Genomic DNA, 18,696 nt, shown 5'->3' with positions numbered 1-18,696 from the left:
ATGGGTGTGGGAAAATAAACTTTCAGGCTTTTTTTAATTAAAAAAAAAGTTCAAATGGCTCGGAGCACTATGGGACTTAACATCTGAGGTCATCAGTCCCCTAGAACTTAGAACTACTTAAACCTAACTAACCTAAGGACATCACACACATCCATGCCCGAGGCAGGATTTGAACCTGCGACTGTAGTGGTCGCGTGGTTCCAGACTGAAGTGCCTAGAACTGCTCGGCCATTCCAGCTGCCAGTCAGCAGTACAAAAGGTGACATCTGATTAAGATGTGCCATGGCACTATAACCTATGGATGCTCACTTTTATCTGCAGCAAAGAGCTCATAAACACCTTCTTTATGCATGGAAAGCTTAAAAACATTTGCAAGTACATTCCTGTGTGTGAATACGGATTTCAATCAATTTTTCCCAATATCTGTAGGCATGTGTTATGGCTTAGTATATGCACATGAGATTGGCTGGTAGAGATACTGTATCATACCAAGCAAGTATTAGATTAGTGGGAGGAGATGCTGATGGAAGAGATGGATTTGATAAGAATAAATTCCAGTGAATAAAATTCATTTGTTTCCTTTGACATTAGAAGTGTTTTGATTTTTATGTGATTCTGTCTTACTCAACTTAATTGTTTTCCTGTTTTATCTCCATGGAAATTTCAGTGAAAGTTACAAGGAACCTCTTAGGGGTGTTGCATTGACTGTTAGTTGTGTAAATTTTCAAGTCTAGTGGTCAGATGTTAGTTTTTCGTAGTGTGATTAAACTGCTACAGAGCATATAGGGTTGATGTACGAGTGTTGACTATTTTAAGCTTGGCGTGGAAATGTAAGCTAGGCTGATAACTCTTACCGAAGTTGCTTTAAAAGTCTAACAGCGCTGAGAATTGGCTGGCATCTTTCATAAACATGATCTTAATTAATGGGCTAATCAAGGAATTTGGACTCTGCACTACACATCACTATAAGAACACGGATACCAGCTGCAGAGACACTGTAGTCTTCACACACATTGCCCTGGCATCATGAATGACTAGGGAACTAGTTTTGTGGTATTGTATGCAAAAATCTACATCACACTGTAGCTATTGAAGTTCGCTATTTTCATATGTAACTTTAGCACTGATTAGTTAGGAGAAGATGTGATGGATTTTACATTTACATGCTCGCCATAGGGACATTTTTCAGGAGTCTGTTAACTATGAGGTTCAGAACATCATATGGATGAATTAGGATGTGAAGTAGGCTGAGCTGAAGACAAGATAATATTTCAGCCATTATGGAGAGGTTGTTGAGGAGGCCGTAAAGAGTGACAGCTTATGTCATGGCAAAGGATGTTTTTGAATCCTTTCAGCTAATAAGTGCTGAAATAAAGTAGCTCAAGTTTTTAATTTTATTTCATAGTGAAAATAATTATTCAGCAACAGATTTCTCTCTACACAGTTAATTAGCTATTAGATTTATTCCAAATCATATGTTAATAAAATTTAAAAAAATGTATTACAGGGGCGTCCAGGAGAGAAGGGCCAAAAGGGAGAGTTGGGGAGTCCAGGTTTTGATGTCTTCTCTGCTGTTAAGGTGAGAATGAATTACACGTACATGAATGTATGTATTCTTAGGTTTCATTCATAAATTAAGTAAATTCAAACAAATTATTTGAGAGAAGAAATTTTAAATGTAAATATAAGATATCTGTGTATTATGAATGTAAGTGGAAAGCTGATTATTCTTGCAAAAGCATAGAGAATTATTTTGCTAAATACTTTGAAAGCCTTGTTTTGTCTTTTATTGTTTTAGAATGTAGGCTATATGTTAAGTACAAACCGTTTCAAGTATTATTATTGGATCCATATCTAGAAGTATATTATTAGGCATAAATTATTTTCATATTGTACTTGAGTTATTTATCTGATACTCCAAAACATTGTAACAATAACTAAAGGAACCACAAGGGAAATATAATTCTATGCCATGACATTTCTAATTTATTAGTTTACATTTGACTGTTAATGCACTAGTTTAGAGATATGAGAAATAGAATCCCATGATTTAAATAATATCCTCACCCATAAATTTGATCATGCTTATACAACAAATTCCGATTTCTAGCTACAGAAGTACAGTGCTTACACTCAAGCCACAAACTGTGTTGTCAATAGTTATTCTTATGTTTTAGGAGATATGACTTTCATGCACCAAAACATTAACAATTAAAACCACTATACAGATTTGAAAACAAATTTGGCTATCTCTTGTCACTGTTACCTTACATTCTGCTTAGGCAAAATGATTGGAGAAAAGAAAAAAATTACAGTGACAACAATGGCAAGAATATTATGAAGAGAACAACTGTTTTATTGACTTTTTTATCTGACAGTACTCTTGACACTCCCTCTCCCCGCAAATTATACACAAATACATTTTTTTACAAGTAACACAAATAGTCTAGTCTAAAAATACATGTCTAATGAGACTTCATGACACCATAGAAAGACAGTTATAGTCCAATCCACGAACAATGGCAGTTCACACATGTCGAGGCATGGGATTGCGTTGTTGATGATTCTAAGTGGCAGTTGTGGTATGTGCATGTGCCCACAAACACGTGCCTTTTGATGAAAGTGGGTGTCGTGCAAATTATGTCTCTTGCTCGCTTATACAGAATTCATCACTACGATGACAATCAGTGATGACAACTCACAACAAATTGAATCAAAATTCACTAAACAGCTTGCTACTTTCACATTTAATACCCACATTAGGTATGTTATTCACAGCAGAGTCAGAACACTACTGAAAGGTCATTGGCTGAAAGAAAATATGTGACAAAGGTGTGCAGAATGAGCCTAAAGTTGACCGCCATCATTTCTAACTCTACCTATAGTGGCCTGAAAAGAAATGCCTGTAAAGTTTACAATTTTCCTTTCTTGATGTCTGTTGTATTCCTAAGTTTTTTCATGTTATCAAAATACAATTTTATTTTTGTGATCAGTTTCATATTTATTTCCATTTCTAAATTTCTTATTAGTTATTTTATTGTTTTACACAGCAGTTTTTGTCAGTTGAATAATTAACACTGCCTGTCAAAAAAATTGAAGCACCCAGAAGGGGAGGAAGAAAAGAAATGAAAGTTCATGGGTTGAGAGGGTGTGTGATATTATTTTAGTCATAACAAAATCAAGTCAAATGTACAAAGAACTTGTCAGTATGAGACAGCTTGTCAGTATGATGTTGTACTGACTCCTCTGGCCTGAATGCAAGCACTGATTAGGTTCCTTTAAGCCATGATATCTTCTTCTGACGCAAGTTGGCCCAACAACTGTTGTAACTGGTTCTTGATATACTGGCACTGGCATGGAGTTGACATCTGAGTGGTCCCAAACATGTTCTATCAAGGACAGATCTGAGGATCTTGCTGGCCATCGAGAGTACTTAAATATTACGCAGACAGTTCATAGAGATACATGCTATGTGTGACCAAGTGCTGTTCTGTTGAGAACTGACACCACAATACTGTCACATGATAGGTAACACATGAGGATACAGGATGCCTGTGACATATCGTTGTGCCATCAGAGTTTCTTCAATCAATACCAGCAATGACCTGAAGTCATACCCTATGGTTCCTCGCACCATGACATCAGGAGTATCAAGACTATGCCTCTAAAAATTGTACGCTGTATACTTGCCAATTATGATCATCCAGAATAGTGTAAAACCACAGTTCATTGCTGAGCACAGTGAGATAGCATTCATCATAAGTCCATGTTCCTGGTCACAGCACCACTCCAAATGCAGCTGTTTGTGGAGTGGTGTTAATGGCAGTGTATGCATGAGATGGCAGCTTGCTAGTCCTGCTGCTGATATTCTCTGGCCAGGGGTGCAGGATGACACAGAATGTTTGTGGAGCCCATTACTTGTTCTTAGATGTCAGGTGCAGATGTGAAGAGGTTATGATGTGCTTGACGCCCAATAAGGTAACCCTCCCCTGTGGTGAGATGCCATGTTTCCATGCAGTCAAACATCAGGCAATTGTCACATCTGAATACACCACAAATTTGAATATTATCAAATTCGACCAGCAAGCCATTTTGAGGCCCACAATGAGGCTGGTTTGAAATTCTCTCAGGTGCTGATGACATTGTCTTACAGGTATATATGGGATTTCCATGTCTTACAAAATGATCACTAAACATCTGACACTGTACACACCCTATATACACACTACCAAGTTTGGTAACAAAACTATACACAAACTACACTTATGCATTCTGATGGCCATACTACATGTTGCAGGGAATTTCAGCTCTATTGATTTACACACCCAAAAATGTTGTGTATGTTTACACAGTTACTCTGCTATCTGACAATGTCTTCTAGGTCTTTCACTTTTTACATCAATGTAATACTTATATGTTCATATTGGTCTCAATGTGTCCAGCTAGTTGCAGTCATTTACATGACACGATATTTCTGCAGTAAACCTTGCCATCGCCTTCAGGCGGAATTAGTATCTTTTCTACTTCATGCGTCCTTTATACCTTTATCACTTCCTACGTTTGCTCATAGTAGTTGGCTGCAAGCTTTGCTGGGTTGAGTGGTGGGGAGATGCGATCACTGAATGCAGGCCATGAATTTTGGTCCCTCAGTGCTGCTGCTGCTGCTGTCAGGTGCAGAAGTTGCTCTCAGTGGACTTTGACTTGGCTGAGCACTGGGTCAACAACATTATTGAGAGTGAAGTGTATGTCTCTATTGATCAGGCCATTGGTCACTCATATTTCGACAGTCTCCTTTGGAGTACAATCCCAAAATGACACATTAGAGCCATCTACAGGAGTTAAGACTCTGGATAATTTTTGAAATGGGAAAGACCATCTGCTCAGTTTTCTTGCCTTTTTGATGAGGTGTCATAACCATGGCATAATACCAACATTTTTAATTTCTAATTTCTAATTTTTAATTTCTATAAATACTGCCAGCTACCCACCAGAGCACAAGAAGAGCAAGTCTGGCTCTTGTAAGAGAAATGGCCTGGTACATACACTGGTGACTATACACATCTAAGAAATTGCTCAAACTCCATGGAGAGGTGGGTTGTTTACTCTCGTTTGATTCTTCAGAGTGGGTTGACCCTCTCTCTTAGGCTTAAATTCAAACATCTGGCAGTGAGAGGGAAACAACTGCAGGAAGAGCAATGACAAACTGTAATCAATCTCATGGAGCAAGAGATTGGCAGTGCAACAAAATTAGGTGCAAAGGGACTCAATTTTGCAGCAATTCTGACTGCTGTACCTGTTACGGATTTCATCAGTAGTGTAGAAGAAGTAATTTACAGCCTCTCTGGTAACGATGTGGAAGAGATTCATCAGGAAATGTGCCACATGCACACCAGAGCTATTTTACCAGAGACAGCCATTCGAGAGTTATGGAATGATCATGAAATAGTCATTTTACCTGTGGACCCTGCGGACTAATGAGATGCCTCTGTAGTACTACTTCCATTGTCAAAGTACAATTGCAGGATGAAATCTTACTAAAGGATACAGAATACCTGGAATTAAAGGGATGCATGAACAGTGGAATAAATAGGAAGACAGTTGAGCTTCCATGCCAGTCCCTGACAAAAGTATATCATCAAAAAACTTTGACCATGAGTTACTGCATGACCAAGGCTCTACAGCTTACCAAAAATTCACGAACAGATTATCCCTCTACAGCCTATTGTAAGCGACATAGATGCACTGACATACCATCTGGCTAGATATCTAATGGCAATATTATGCTATTGCTGTGCCAGTAAATATCAGCACCACATCAGGTTTCAAGACTACACTTTTGTAATCGGGACCATATGGTGGGGTTTGATGAGGTCTCTCTCTTCAGAAAAGTGTGGCTTTCTGACTCTCTCAAACAGATCAGGAAGAAAGTCAGCCCTATAATGATTGCCCTCCTTAAATTTGTCCCCACAACTACAGTCTTTCCCTCCAGTAATGACTAATGTGAACAGATTATGACCTCACTATGAGGTGCCCTCTGTCACCAATTGTTGGAAAGCTATCCATAGACAGTTTCAAAGAGAAAGCTCTGAAAAAAGCTGCACTGAAACCCCCATGATTTTTCAGGGAAGTTGATGATGCACTTACACCACTCACGTCATAAAACAACATATGGAACTAAATGTGCCACTTGCTTTGTACATGATCAAACCTAGATTTGTTGCTGTGGATATCTGGTATTCACCCTGTAGGTGTGAGGAGTACAGTTTCAAGGAACATGAGTGTTTGTTACCATCATACAAAACTATTTAAGGATAAGTATTCTTTTCTACAAAGCAGTTGTTTTGATCCAGTTTGTATCCATAAGAAGACAGCAAGGTGTAGTCTTTGAGAAATTGATATAAAATCAATAATGAAAGAGAATTAGTGCACAAGTCTTAACATCGAATGAGGACAGAAGCTATGTTCCAGGTGTGTCTCACTACTAAAAAGTGGATATTCCGATAATGTACATGGTAGTGATGAAGAGTATCAGCAACCTTCAACTACAGTGGCTGAGCAATTAAATACTTCAGTGACTACTCTTGGTTTGTCTCCCATGAAGACAGAGAGCTGGGAAAAGTTACAGACCCAGTTACGTTAGAAGAAAACTACAAGAAACTGAAATGTAAATGAAACACAAAATGGCAGAGGGACTAGTGGTTGAAGAGGAAGTACTATCTACTCCAAAGAAATAGAAATCATGCCATAAATGCTCCGGTGTGGACAAAATTATGCATGACTTAAGAAAAAGTGTAGTATCTGCACGCCTTGCACTTTTTGGTCTATTGAGCATACTGTATAGGAAAATTTAAAAAAAAATCCAAGGAGTCCATACAGAACTTCGACAGGCTCTGGGTAAACAATTTAAGTTCAGAAATAAAGGTGCTAGTATCAGAGTTTTATGAAAATGATTACTACAGCAGAATAATGCAAAAAAGAATATGTTACTGTAAAAATGGGAAATGTATGGGTGCAGATGCAAAAAAAGACTCTTGCTTTGTAACATTTCTAAACTTTATGTAGAATTCAAGGAAGAATATCCTAATTTTGTTGAACTGTGTTGTGAAAAACCAGACAAACTGACCACACACAGAGCTTTACGGCAACAGCACAATATGTATATCTCCAATTTTGTAAGGATCATGTGAAACAAGATGAAATTGAAGTAATAGTGGACTTTTCTGAAAATTATGCATTTATAGTGCAAGATGATATTCAAGGATACCATTGGAACAACAGCCAAGCAACTCAACAACCATTTATGATTGACAATAGTGATGAATCAGGTGGTGTGTCTGTTATTAACTTGTGCATTTTTAGTGACTGTTTAATTCATGATGCCATTGCAGTTCATGCCTGTATGCGCATGTGATGGCTTATGTTAAAAACAAGCTGCCTCACATATGTTCTACAAAGTACTTCAGTGATGGGGCAGCTAGCCAGTACAAAAATTGTAAAAATCTCAAAAATTTATGCATGCATTTCCATGGTTTTCAGATTAATGCAGATTGTAATTTTTTGGCAACAAGTCGTGGTAAAAATGTATGTGACAGTATTGGTGCTACCATTAAGTGATCTAGTCTGCCGAACCCTACAGAAGAGCACATTCTAACACGTCTTCTGTTATTTACCTGGGCACTGAAAAATATCTCCGGTGTACAATCATTTTATGTTTTGAAAGATGAGGTGAAATCTGTTGAAAAGTTGCTAAAAAGCAGACTGAACCTGTTAAAACTATTGCAGGCACAAGGAGCCATCATAACTTTTCTCCAGTGGATTCTGGTGTAATGCAGATGAGCAGACTATTTGGTTATAATGCACAACGTGGATTCAGAAGCAAAAGTGTCAACATGCAATCAGGTTGCTATGTTGTTGCTATTTATGATTACAAATGTGTCGCAGAATGCTGTGAAGCTGGAGGTGATGTAGTAGTGAACTTCATGGCACCAGCAGAATCATTTCACTGGCCACATTTGACAGACCTGTGTCAGATTCCTTTTGAACGTGTTGTTATGACAGTTGCTACTGCTGTATCAGGAAGAAAGTACAATTTGCCACTCGATGTACAGAGTACAATAGCTACTGCTTGGGAAGACTTCTGTTCTGTTTCAGCCAAATCTCTATGAGCTGGAGCCCCTGGTTACATTGACATGGAATGACCCAAAATGAATGAACAGAAATGCTAAGACAGACTTTGGCATTTTCAGATCATGTTCTGAAGGTGGCTGTTGAAATATGATGGCCTGATCAATAGAGACAGTGCCTTCACAGTCAGTAGAGCATAAGACGGAACACTCAGCCACCTGAAGTTACAACGTTGGCCACTGGTGACTTCAGTTCCCCAATGGCAGTAGTAGCACCAATGGATCAATGTTTGAGCATTCAGCAATCTTTTTCTCCCACTACGCCACTGGCAGCCGCATGCAACTGTGTTGTGAGGGAAGGGGTGGGAAGTGATAAGAATATGTGGGAGGTGCAAAACAGCTGAGACACTTATTCTATTTGTGTCACCCGGACCTGATGACAAAGTACGCTGTAGAAATATCATGTTTCGTAATTGGCTGCATGTTGGCTGGACAGCTGAGTGCAGTACGAGTGTGATACAAACAGTGGATTTCCTGGGTAAGCTTAAGAACGCAATTCCCATCTGTTTCTGTTTTTGTTATTTAACGCTAGAAATCCTATGTAACATAAGTCATATAATTAGGAGACATATGTTCCTTTGCAATCATTAATTTATATCTGAATATATGAACCAATTAAATTTGTATATTGAAAGAACTGTCAGTTGAATCATTCACCCGAACAACATTGTAACCAACACATTTGTAGAAAATAAATTAGGTTAGAAAGAATGTTGTAGCTAGTTCAGTGCATTTGTTGGTTAAATTGTTTCCACTGCAAATTATTTTTGGTACCATTGTTGAGCTGCAAAGTCTGTGTTGCAGTAAACAACACTGTAAGTGAAGGCATCTTGGATTATGCATCAAATGCTGTGGCAATGTGCAGAGTGAATAAGTACTTGAATAAAGGAAAGAAACTAAAGAGACTTGCAGTTAACATTTGTGACAGCAAGGCCAATAAACACAAGGTATTGAGAGATAGTGGAAGCCCTTATATATTGAGGGTAAATGGTGCTTTTCCTGGAATATTGCCAGCTGATGTGGTGGGTGGAACAGTATTGTAACTGCTGCTCATAATGAAAAAAAAACGTTTCTCATAATTTGCATAGCCAATAAGTTCTATGTGTTAAATGTTTGCAGCAATCTAATATAATAGTGTAATACTTTTGCCCTGATGGATTAGACAAAAATTCATTTCATGTTAATCATCCAGGCAATAGAATTCCCATCACTATCAAGGACAGTTGATTCCTAGTCTGCAAGACGGAACCTAGAGCATTTCAGGGGTGTTGGTACATCAGACCAAGTGTTGCATAGAGGCTCATTCAAAATAAGTATATGTCTGACTACAGATTTCACCTGATGACCCGTTTATATTAAGGGGAAGAAAAGATAATAACATCCTGCAACTGTGGGTCTACAAAAAGATTGCAGAGAAACTGGGAGAATAAATCACCATCTAACATTGCAGTTATCTCTATACTGTATGATAAACTTACACCAGTCAAAAGCACCAAGAAGCAATACTTCAACATCAGTGAGTAAATTCCATAAAAGCTCCACTGACAAAAATAACCAATGATTTATTCAGATCTGGCTGTTTCCCCGAGTACCTAAACAAGCAAAAGTAATACCCATATGTAAAAATAGTGATGCAGAAAATGTAGAATACTAAGTTCAATCTCTTCCTTGCCCATCATTTCCAAAATGAATGAAACACTAATGAAAAAAAGATTAATGAACAGCCTGGTCTCAGGCCCAAAAGAGGTACAAAATCTGCTATTTCACAGTTTTCAAAACTCATTTGAGAGCTGCGGGACAAAAGTGAACATGTAAATGTAATTTTCTTAGATTTATCAGAGTCATTTGGCACAGATGACCACAGAATTTTATAGCGTATATTAGATTTACTAGGAGTAAGGTGAGGTTTAAGTCTACAAGTTGAGATCTCACATATTCAAAACATTTTAATGTAAGCATCCCGCAGGGGAGTGTGTCAGACCAATCCTTTTTCTTATCTACATTAATGATTTCCCACAGAGTGCCAGATGTCAAGAAAGTATACTGTGTGCCAATGAAAGTAACAATGTAATCACACATAAAAATCCAACACAGTTGACAGAAAAGGTGAATACAGCCTTCAAGTACATCCGCGACTGGTCATTGACAAAATAAAGTAACTTTAAACACAAAGGAAACTAATTTAATTACTTCTGTTGTGGGGGGGGGGGGGGGGGGCAGGAAACTCAATGGTGCTACAATAAAAATTAATGAAGATGCTTTAGAATGTGTAACATATACCAAATCCTCGAGGTGAATGTTGACTGCCAGTTGAAATCAACAGAACAAGTAAGGGCTTTGGCCAAGAGACTATCCACAGCATTTAATGTTCTATGAATCCTTGCACCAGTGTGCAGTGTTTCATGCCTCTTAGTGACCTTTTTGGATACATACAATCAGTCCTCAATTATGGAATCATGTTTTGGGGTACAAGTGCTGAGAACATGCAGGCTGGCTTTAGCATATAGAAAATATTGTTAGGATTGTAACAAATAGCAGCAATAGAACCCATTGAATTGATTTATTCAAAAAGCTACAAAATTCTGACTGTCCCATGTGAATAAATCTTCCAGGGTATAATTAAAATAACTATAGATAGCCACTTTATAATTATGAATACACCATACATTATGCAACAGTATATGAGATAATTATAGATATTGTAAGGCTAATTATTTATAAGAACTGTAAAAGTTGTGAGAATCTATTTATGTTTATTTAGTAAGAAATATTATGCCAACAATTGACAACATCTGTATAGTTTACTTTGTTTTACAGATGAGTAAATTTATCAATCAATCAATTAATGTTTCAGTATGTACTGAACTGAAAAACTGAATTTTTACCAGTAATTACCAAACAAATTGAGAATTTGAACACTAATTTTTCAAAAACCCATTGATTGAGAGATGGCACTGTAATGCTGAAAAAACATGTTTAGTGTAATTACAAAAGCAATGATGCTGAATTTTTCAGTATTTTCTGTTGCTGCCTAGGGAGATTTGCATTATAATAAACATTATAGCCTATGAGTTTTGACCGGTTCTATAGTATTTTTGCAGAATAATCTTTCTATTTCTGTAATGAATAACACTGAAAAACCAGAGTGACTCTGCAGTACAACACAGTTACTACAAAGATAGGTATTTTTTATGGAAAATGACCAATTTTGTAACAGCTGTTAGAAAAATATACAGAATGGCATTTTACCTCCTGTATTCTGAGTTGCGTCAAGAAAGCCCAATTGGGCAGCATCAAAACAGTTATTTTGTTCTCCTGTAAAATTTGCTTTTTGTTAGTTAAAATGTTGTTCAGGTGCACAGTTCAGTCACTGTATAAATACTTTTCTGAAAGTGAAGCTTTGATGAGTGATGTCAACAGAGAAGTACCGTATTTACTCGAATCTAAGCCGCACCTGAAAAATGAGACTCGAAATAAAGGAAAAAAAGATTTCCTGAATCTAAGCCGCACCTGAAATTTGAGACTCGAAATTCAAGGGGAGAGAAAAGTTTTAGGCCGCACCTCCAAATCGAAACAAAGTTGGTCCATTGTAATATGAGACACAATTTAGGTCGAATGAATGACGATATAGCTACAGTAGTTTGGTTCGAGTCGTAAGCTTAGCAGTTAAGCTTTACCAGGTAGCCATTGCTATGCGTCAGGCGCTCCGTCCATATTTATACGGGTACCCTTCCTTTTTCACGTGCTTCGTCTGGTTTGAATCGATTGCTTATTTTGCTTTGATCTGATAAGTGCCGTTTTCTCTGTTGTAGGTGTTTACGTCACTCTAAGCTGAAAATGCATCACTGTACTGTGTCATGCATTGTTTGTCGCATTCTGATAGTGCGTGTTTACGGCCTGTCGCCGCTCGCGGTATGGCTTGCTTTTGTGCGCGCTACCGCCGCTTACAACTAAAAAGAGGCGAATCGTGTCATTAGCGAAACAATGGCAAGAGACTGCTATTTGTTGTTACTTACACTGCTGCTTCCTTTGAGAATGATCAACAAGAACCAAATAATAGGCTGCGTATGATAGAACATGTTCTGAAAGAGAATTAGGCGAAAATTTTTCTCCGTTTGAAAATCTTTGCGGCCGCTTCTTTAGTACATCAAATTCTGCACAGAAATTAGAGTCATCTTAGATTTAAAAATCTAGTCAGTTGCCGTGCTTCATTTCTGACTGTATCACTATTAAGCATAAGAATAATACGAATATAAACATGACACGATAAGTATATTCTTCCGCGTTTGCTGTTGTCTCACTCTAGTTTCGTAGTTTATTAGGCAGACAGGATTTAAATGAGATAGCAACAAACACGGAAGAATACATGGCAAAATGTTTATATTCGTATTATTCTTATGGTGAATGGTGAAGAGAATACTGCTTGTGATTCACATTTCATCAGGTTACTATTAGCAACCATCTCTTCTCACAGGTAGGAAAAAATTCAGAAAGTAGAGTTGGCCGTATTGAAAAACATCCCAAACAGTCTTGCCAGTCGGATTTTCGTAGTACATTGAAATTCTACTACATTTGAAGATGAACAATACGGAATTTGTATTTACTTCGTTGGATAATGTATGAAAATGAAGTGGTCGAAACTCGGGGCGAAGAAAAAAAAGCTCGTCTTCCACATTTTTTTTTAAATTTATTCACTGACGCAGAAGTTTTGGCGCCAGTATTTATCTTTGTGCCGACAAAGCATGCCTGTGTAGCGCTACATATATTAGACGGCAGAAGTTAGTTGTGGCGGCACCTACCAATATTTTTCAGAACTTCCGCTTGCTTTGCACTTGATTCTAAGCCGCAGGCGGTTTTTTGGATTACAAAAACCGGAAAAAACCCGCGGCTTAGATTCGAGTAAATACGGTATGTGGTCAGAAGAAAGATGATTCAGATATATACAGAATAAGCAAGCAAAGTGTCTTCATAGAGACTGAAAAATTGATAAACTACGGTTGAGCATTGTATTGCATGATATGAGTTAATTATTATATCTGCATAAAACATGACATTGTGAGATGTTTTGGAGGACTTCTTGCAGTATCTAAAGCAACTTCACATCACAGAATCTTATGTAATGGTCAGCTTTGATATGGTATCTCTGGGTGCTACAGGAAGTCTCACTGGACCTGATTGCCAAGAGATTTGATGAGCTTTGTTGGATCTGTTCAGGTATATGCTGATCTCAACTTATTTTCTGTATGATGGCCAATATAATGAGCAGACAGAAGACGTAGCCATGGGCAGCCCTTTGTTTCGAGTGGTTGCCAATATGTTAATGCAGAGATTTGAAGAGAAGGCATTAGAAATAGCTAGATACAAACCCACATGCTTCTTCTGGTATGTGTGTGATGTATTAGTGATGTGGCATCAGAGTATGATGAGTCTGTGAGTTTCTGGAACATCTTAACTCAAGCTCTCAAATATTTAGTTCGCCATGGAACTGGAGAAGGATGCCCAGGTGTCATTTCTGGATATACTTGTCAAGTGGAGAGTAGGTGGGTCATTTGGCTGCAGTGTATATCACAAACCCACACACACTTGATTTATACTACAAGCCAGCAGCTGTCACCATCCTGCTCAGATGAATGGAGGTCAGAAGACAGAGGCCCACAGAGCACACACCTTGTCACACCTAGATAGTTTGGCAGCAAAAATAGAGCATATACGATCATAGTTTGTCAAAAATGCATACACTGACAAACAGATTCAGAAGGCCTTTCAACCAGCCACTCCACCTTTCGGAGCTAGATGAAGCAACGATTGCAGTGTACTGCCCGATGTGGGATCTATTTCCACCAAAATCAAGAGGATTCTTGGGAAGCTTAATATAAAATGTGTGTTCTGTCCACCTACCAAAAGGTAGGACTACTGGTAAATGTGAAAGATGACCTAGGACTACAAAAACCAGGAATGTATATCACACGTTGCCAATGTGCCATGACATATATTGACTGAAAAACGAGGGCAATGGGCATCAGATGCATAGAATATCAGAGGCACATCCAACTAAAGCAGGCAACTAAATCAATGATCATTCCAATAAACTATGGTTAAACAGAGGTTTTGGCACAGACCGAGGTACTGGGATAGTGTTATAAAAGAGTCAGTCTATAGAGATAAAGGTGACAGAAAACCTCATGAATTGTGACACTGGGTACATACTCAGTAGAGCCTGTGATCCTGCACTGGAGCTGCTGAAAATCCAATGGGGCAGCAACAGAATCCTACAAAAAGAACAACTCAGACTGTGGATGTGGTGAATGAACCCCAATGATTGTGTGACCAATGATTGAACATTACAGGATGCTTTTAGTGTGAGCAGACCATGGAGGAACACATAGAATGGATTGGACTGAAAATGGAATGCCAGTGTGCAGACAGGTGCATTGGATCAAAGATGAAACGCCAGAGATTTCCGTGGCACACCATACCAAAGAGGGAACACCTAAAGATGTGTTTAATGGGAGTGAACTGCAAACATAACACCTGGAACCACCCACGGAGGAGGAAGACCATAGGTATTAATACTGGACATGTTCCACTCAGTGAGCAGTCTCAGGTAGCACCTGATAAAGATAAAAAGTCACATTGTCAGAGTATTGTGCAAGAACAGTGCTGACACCTGACAGAATACCCAACACCTCAAGATGTCAATGGATTGCCAGGAAAACTTGAAGAATTACGTAAAACATGTTCACACATGATGACAATGCAGGTAATATGCTAGTATGTTGACTTCTTGCACACAAATGTTTGAGTGTAAAGATGAAAGCTAGAAGTTCATCTTTTGGAGCATTTGAAGTCCTCTCATCCTGGAGTAACATTACGTGAAGGAAAAATATTTATTTTTAACATCAATTAAATGATTTTGTTTATAGCTGGTTGCCAAATAACTAGTGAGAGTGATGCCAGCATTTCAAAACTGAAACAGAAAATCTGCCCAAATCCATGAATTTGATGTGTGGATTCTTATTTTGACACTTGAGTAAAAAGTGGACCTTGTTCTTTTTTGTCATTTCTGATTGATGCAATGATTTTTGTAGCTAACAGAGATATGTGGGAGCAGAAACTGGACCATGACCTGAAGTATGTTTTTCTCCCCCATCTATAGACAGAACTGTGTACTTTAAGAAGTAAAATAACCTTTTTCACTGATGTAATGGGACATGTCCATTGAGTTTTAAACATTGTGGATAGTGCTTTGAAGTTTCAAAATTTACGGTGATTTTGGAGACAAGAACTGTAAGTGAAACCACTACAGTGCATTAAATATCTGTGTATTCCAATTTTTAAGTCTCAGTGCTTCTGCTTTTCTGAATTTAAACACAGATTATGCATGTTACTTCATCATTATTTACGTACTTTTGCATCAATGAAAGTGGGTGCAAATTCAGAGGTGTCATGGAGAATGTACCCATTGTCAGGGATGAAATTCAGATATTTCATGATTGACATCAAAGATTGGAAAAATGTGAACAAACTGGAGCTGGTGGTTTATCTTTCACTTAAAAACATGTCAGAGCATAGCTGTTGTATCCATAAAAATGTGAAGAAAAAGCTTTCTCTGAATGGAGTTAATAAATAAGAGATATGTTGCTGAAGACAAACTGGCAGCTGCATTGTTGGTAAGGAGGAAATGCTGAGATTTTGTAAATGTTTGGGTAAGCTGCCAGTTTAAGGTATTTGCTTGAAAACTTCTTGCAATGAAAGCCTGTATCATGGTTCAGTTTTCTCAAAATCTCAGCAGCTATACAATAAGAAGCAGAAATTTTTTTCTACCAAAGCAACCACTGCATAGAAAATTTCATCGTTATCATAATTTTTTAATATTAATAATAATCTAAAAATATATAATAAAACAGCATGTAATATGTGCTGTTCATATTATTTACAATACACAAGGAAAAGTGTGTAAGTGCATTTTACTGAAAAGTCAAAATGTACATATAGTCCATCTTTTGTTCAAGTGTCAATTTCATGGCAGAGAAAATCAGTGTTACTTTCTGAGAAAATCAAACATAATCTTGATTTTATTTGACATGTTGAATAATTGGGTCTCTTGCTGGTTGTTTGTGTTGTTCTCATGCAATATTTCAATGGGCCTCACTGTCTTCTTCAGGTGTTCCCTGAGACTGGTGCTTGAGTGGATCGGATCCAATATTTATGCCTGAATGATACTAGGTGCTCTGTTCTTGGTCTGCACCAAATCAGGCACTCTGTGTGTGGTCCGTGCATGCCAGGTGGGCTTCTAATTGTCCTCTCTTGCCACTGGTGTTCTGACTACTGTCCACACCCAGCTTGGACAGCCTCTGGTGTTGTGCTCATCGTCTGCCAGCAATGTAAAGGATGACCTGAGGCCACAGAAGCCAAGTATCTACAACATACCATGCTGGTGTGGGATGTCACATGTTTTCCAGACTACCAGGATGGCAGACATCAGATGTAAAGAACGACAAAGGCATATCAGACTTAAATGGACCAATAGCAGAGCACTCTCTATAACTTGGTCAACTGATAAACTAAGTGACCCTGAGATACTAGGGCAGTCTCAAAAAATAATCCATCAAGATCGAGGTCATAGAGAACCTCATCAACAGGATCACTGAAAGCTACACATTACCACAAGGAATCCAGCCCTTAAGCTTCTGAAAACGCAACAGAGACAGCATCGAGATTCCATGAGAGGTAGAAATGGAAGTGGAGACTGAAAAAACAGCTCTTTGATGGAGCACTGGACACTACAGACTGGAGTTGACACATCACTAGACAGGCTGAACAGTAGCAAACATAGGATTGAATGCCTGACCATTTCTGTGGGGCAGACGGAACACTTGGAGCACCTTATGAGAATTACATCACTGGAAACCTGCCGCAACAGGTGAGGACTTCACACACAATGTGCAAGACAACCAGAAGACGGCCAAGGCAGCAGTAATCAGTGTATAGAATGCCTGATGTGGCAAAGATGAGAAACAGAGCCCCAGATGATCGGCACGACACCAGATGGCTGCCAAGCCAGGTGTGGATAATGGTTGGAGTATTAGTGGGAAGAAAACCAACCCTGTCAAGTGTGCACCACAGACGGAGTACCTAATGCTCTGCAGACCAAAAGCGGAGCATGCAATTATGGGCGCAACAACAGAGGATATCCAAGCCAGGTTCAGATGGCAATCGGAGCACCAGTGACAAGAGTGGACAACTAAATGTGGTCCCTGGTGGGTGGAGTCTGCGGACAGAGCATCCGATGTGGCAGAGACAAAAAACAGAGCATCATCCAGGACCCAGTTCTCCCTTGGGCCAGTCTCAGTATGCACCTGAAGAAGACAGTGAGTCACGACATCAAAATATCATACAAGAATGACTTGAACAACCGGCAGAAGACTCAATTATTCAACATGTCAATATATCACCAGGCAAGCCAGAAGAATTACAGTAGTTGATTCTGTTTTCTAAGTCATCTAAATGTATAGTCTGTTCACTGATGATATTTCACATGCAAAGAAATTTATTCAAAAGCTGTACAACGTAAATTACTAATAGTCTGAGAAACTGTGGAACATATCTAGAGACACAGTATAGTGTCTTCTTTTTGAAGAAACTTGGAGGATTTAAGCACATTCTTCTGTTATAACAGAAACAGAATTGACTTAAATTATGAAGGTTTTTACTATGAGAGGTACATGTGCAGTGAAGAGGTGCACAGTAGAGGATATTGTTAAAAATCATAATTGTAATCCGAAAGACATGTAGTGACAGTAGACTATGAGAAGAAAATAAGTAGAGCAACTAGATAAATAAACAAATATGCTCAAATAGAACAGTTTTATTACATGTGTCACATAAATTTTGACTCTATTCAGGCCTTGCAGGATCACTTTTGCCCAATGTTTTCTATAATACTTGTTAAAATGATAGTACCACATCTTTTCATGAATACTTGAGGAAACTCTATGTTCACAGGGACTAAAGCGTTCTGTCACCACTCTTCGTGGTGGTACCTTAGGCTACGCTGAGATAGTTGCAGTGAAGGTGAGGTGTACATGCAGTGCAAATAGTTTGTGCTTTGTAGGTGTTTGGTAACTGGTGTAACAAGCTTTTGTGGTACAGTAACAGGCCTTAGTACTGTAGAATGCTCTAACGTCTTCAGCACTGCATTTTATTTGCAGTGAAGATTTGGTAGAAAGTGTTGTGTGTTGCATTAGCTACTATTTTGTTTCAGGTTTCCTAGTGTTTTAATTTTGTTGTGTAATTGTTAACAAATGTCCATGCAATTTACAACAGCTTGAGCCATTCTTTCAGCATCAAAGTTATTTATTACAGTACATACACCATTTTGTACCCTTTGTCCAGTTGTAATTTACTTGGTCACTGCTTGTAAATTGGAGTAGTTTATTGCCAAGAACTACCTCTGTTGCTTACTAAATTTAGTGACAGATTTGATCACAGATATCGCTTTTTATGACTGCTG

At 38.3% G+C, this 18,696-nt stretch overlaps 1 protein-coding gene across 1 annotated transcript in view; it reads left to right on the top strand.

Annotated features, from left to right (window-relative positions):
- Window positions 1-18,696, top strand: part of LOC126092594 (collagen alpha chain CG42342-like) — a 614,083-nt gene that overhangs the window by 47,748 nt on the left and 547,639 nt on the right. The window contains exon 6 of the mRNA XM_049908319.1: window positions 1,508-1,579. Coding sequence (XP_049764276.1) covers window positions 1,508-1,579 — 72 coding nt within the window. The remainder of the gene's footprint in view (window positions 1-1,507; window positions 1,580-18,696) is intronic.

This window comes from Schistocerca cancellata, chromosome 1 (assembly GCF_023864275.1).
Source record: "Schistocerca cancellata isolate TAMUIC-IGC-003103 chromosome 1, iqSchCanc2.1, whole genome shotgun sequence".
NCBI lineage: Eukaryota > Metazoa > Arthropoda > Insecta > Orthoptera > Acrididae > Schistocerca > Schistocerca cancellata.
This window is presented reverse-complemented; position numbering and strand designations above follow the sequence as displayed.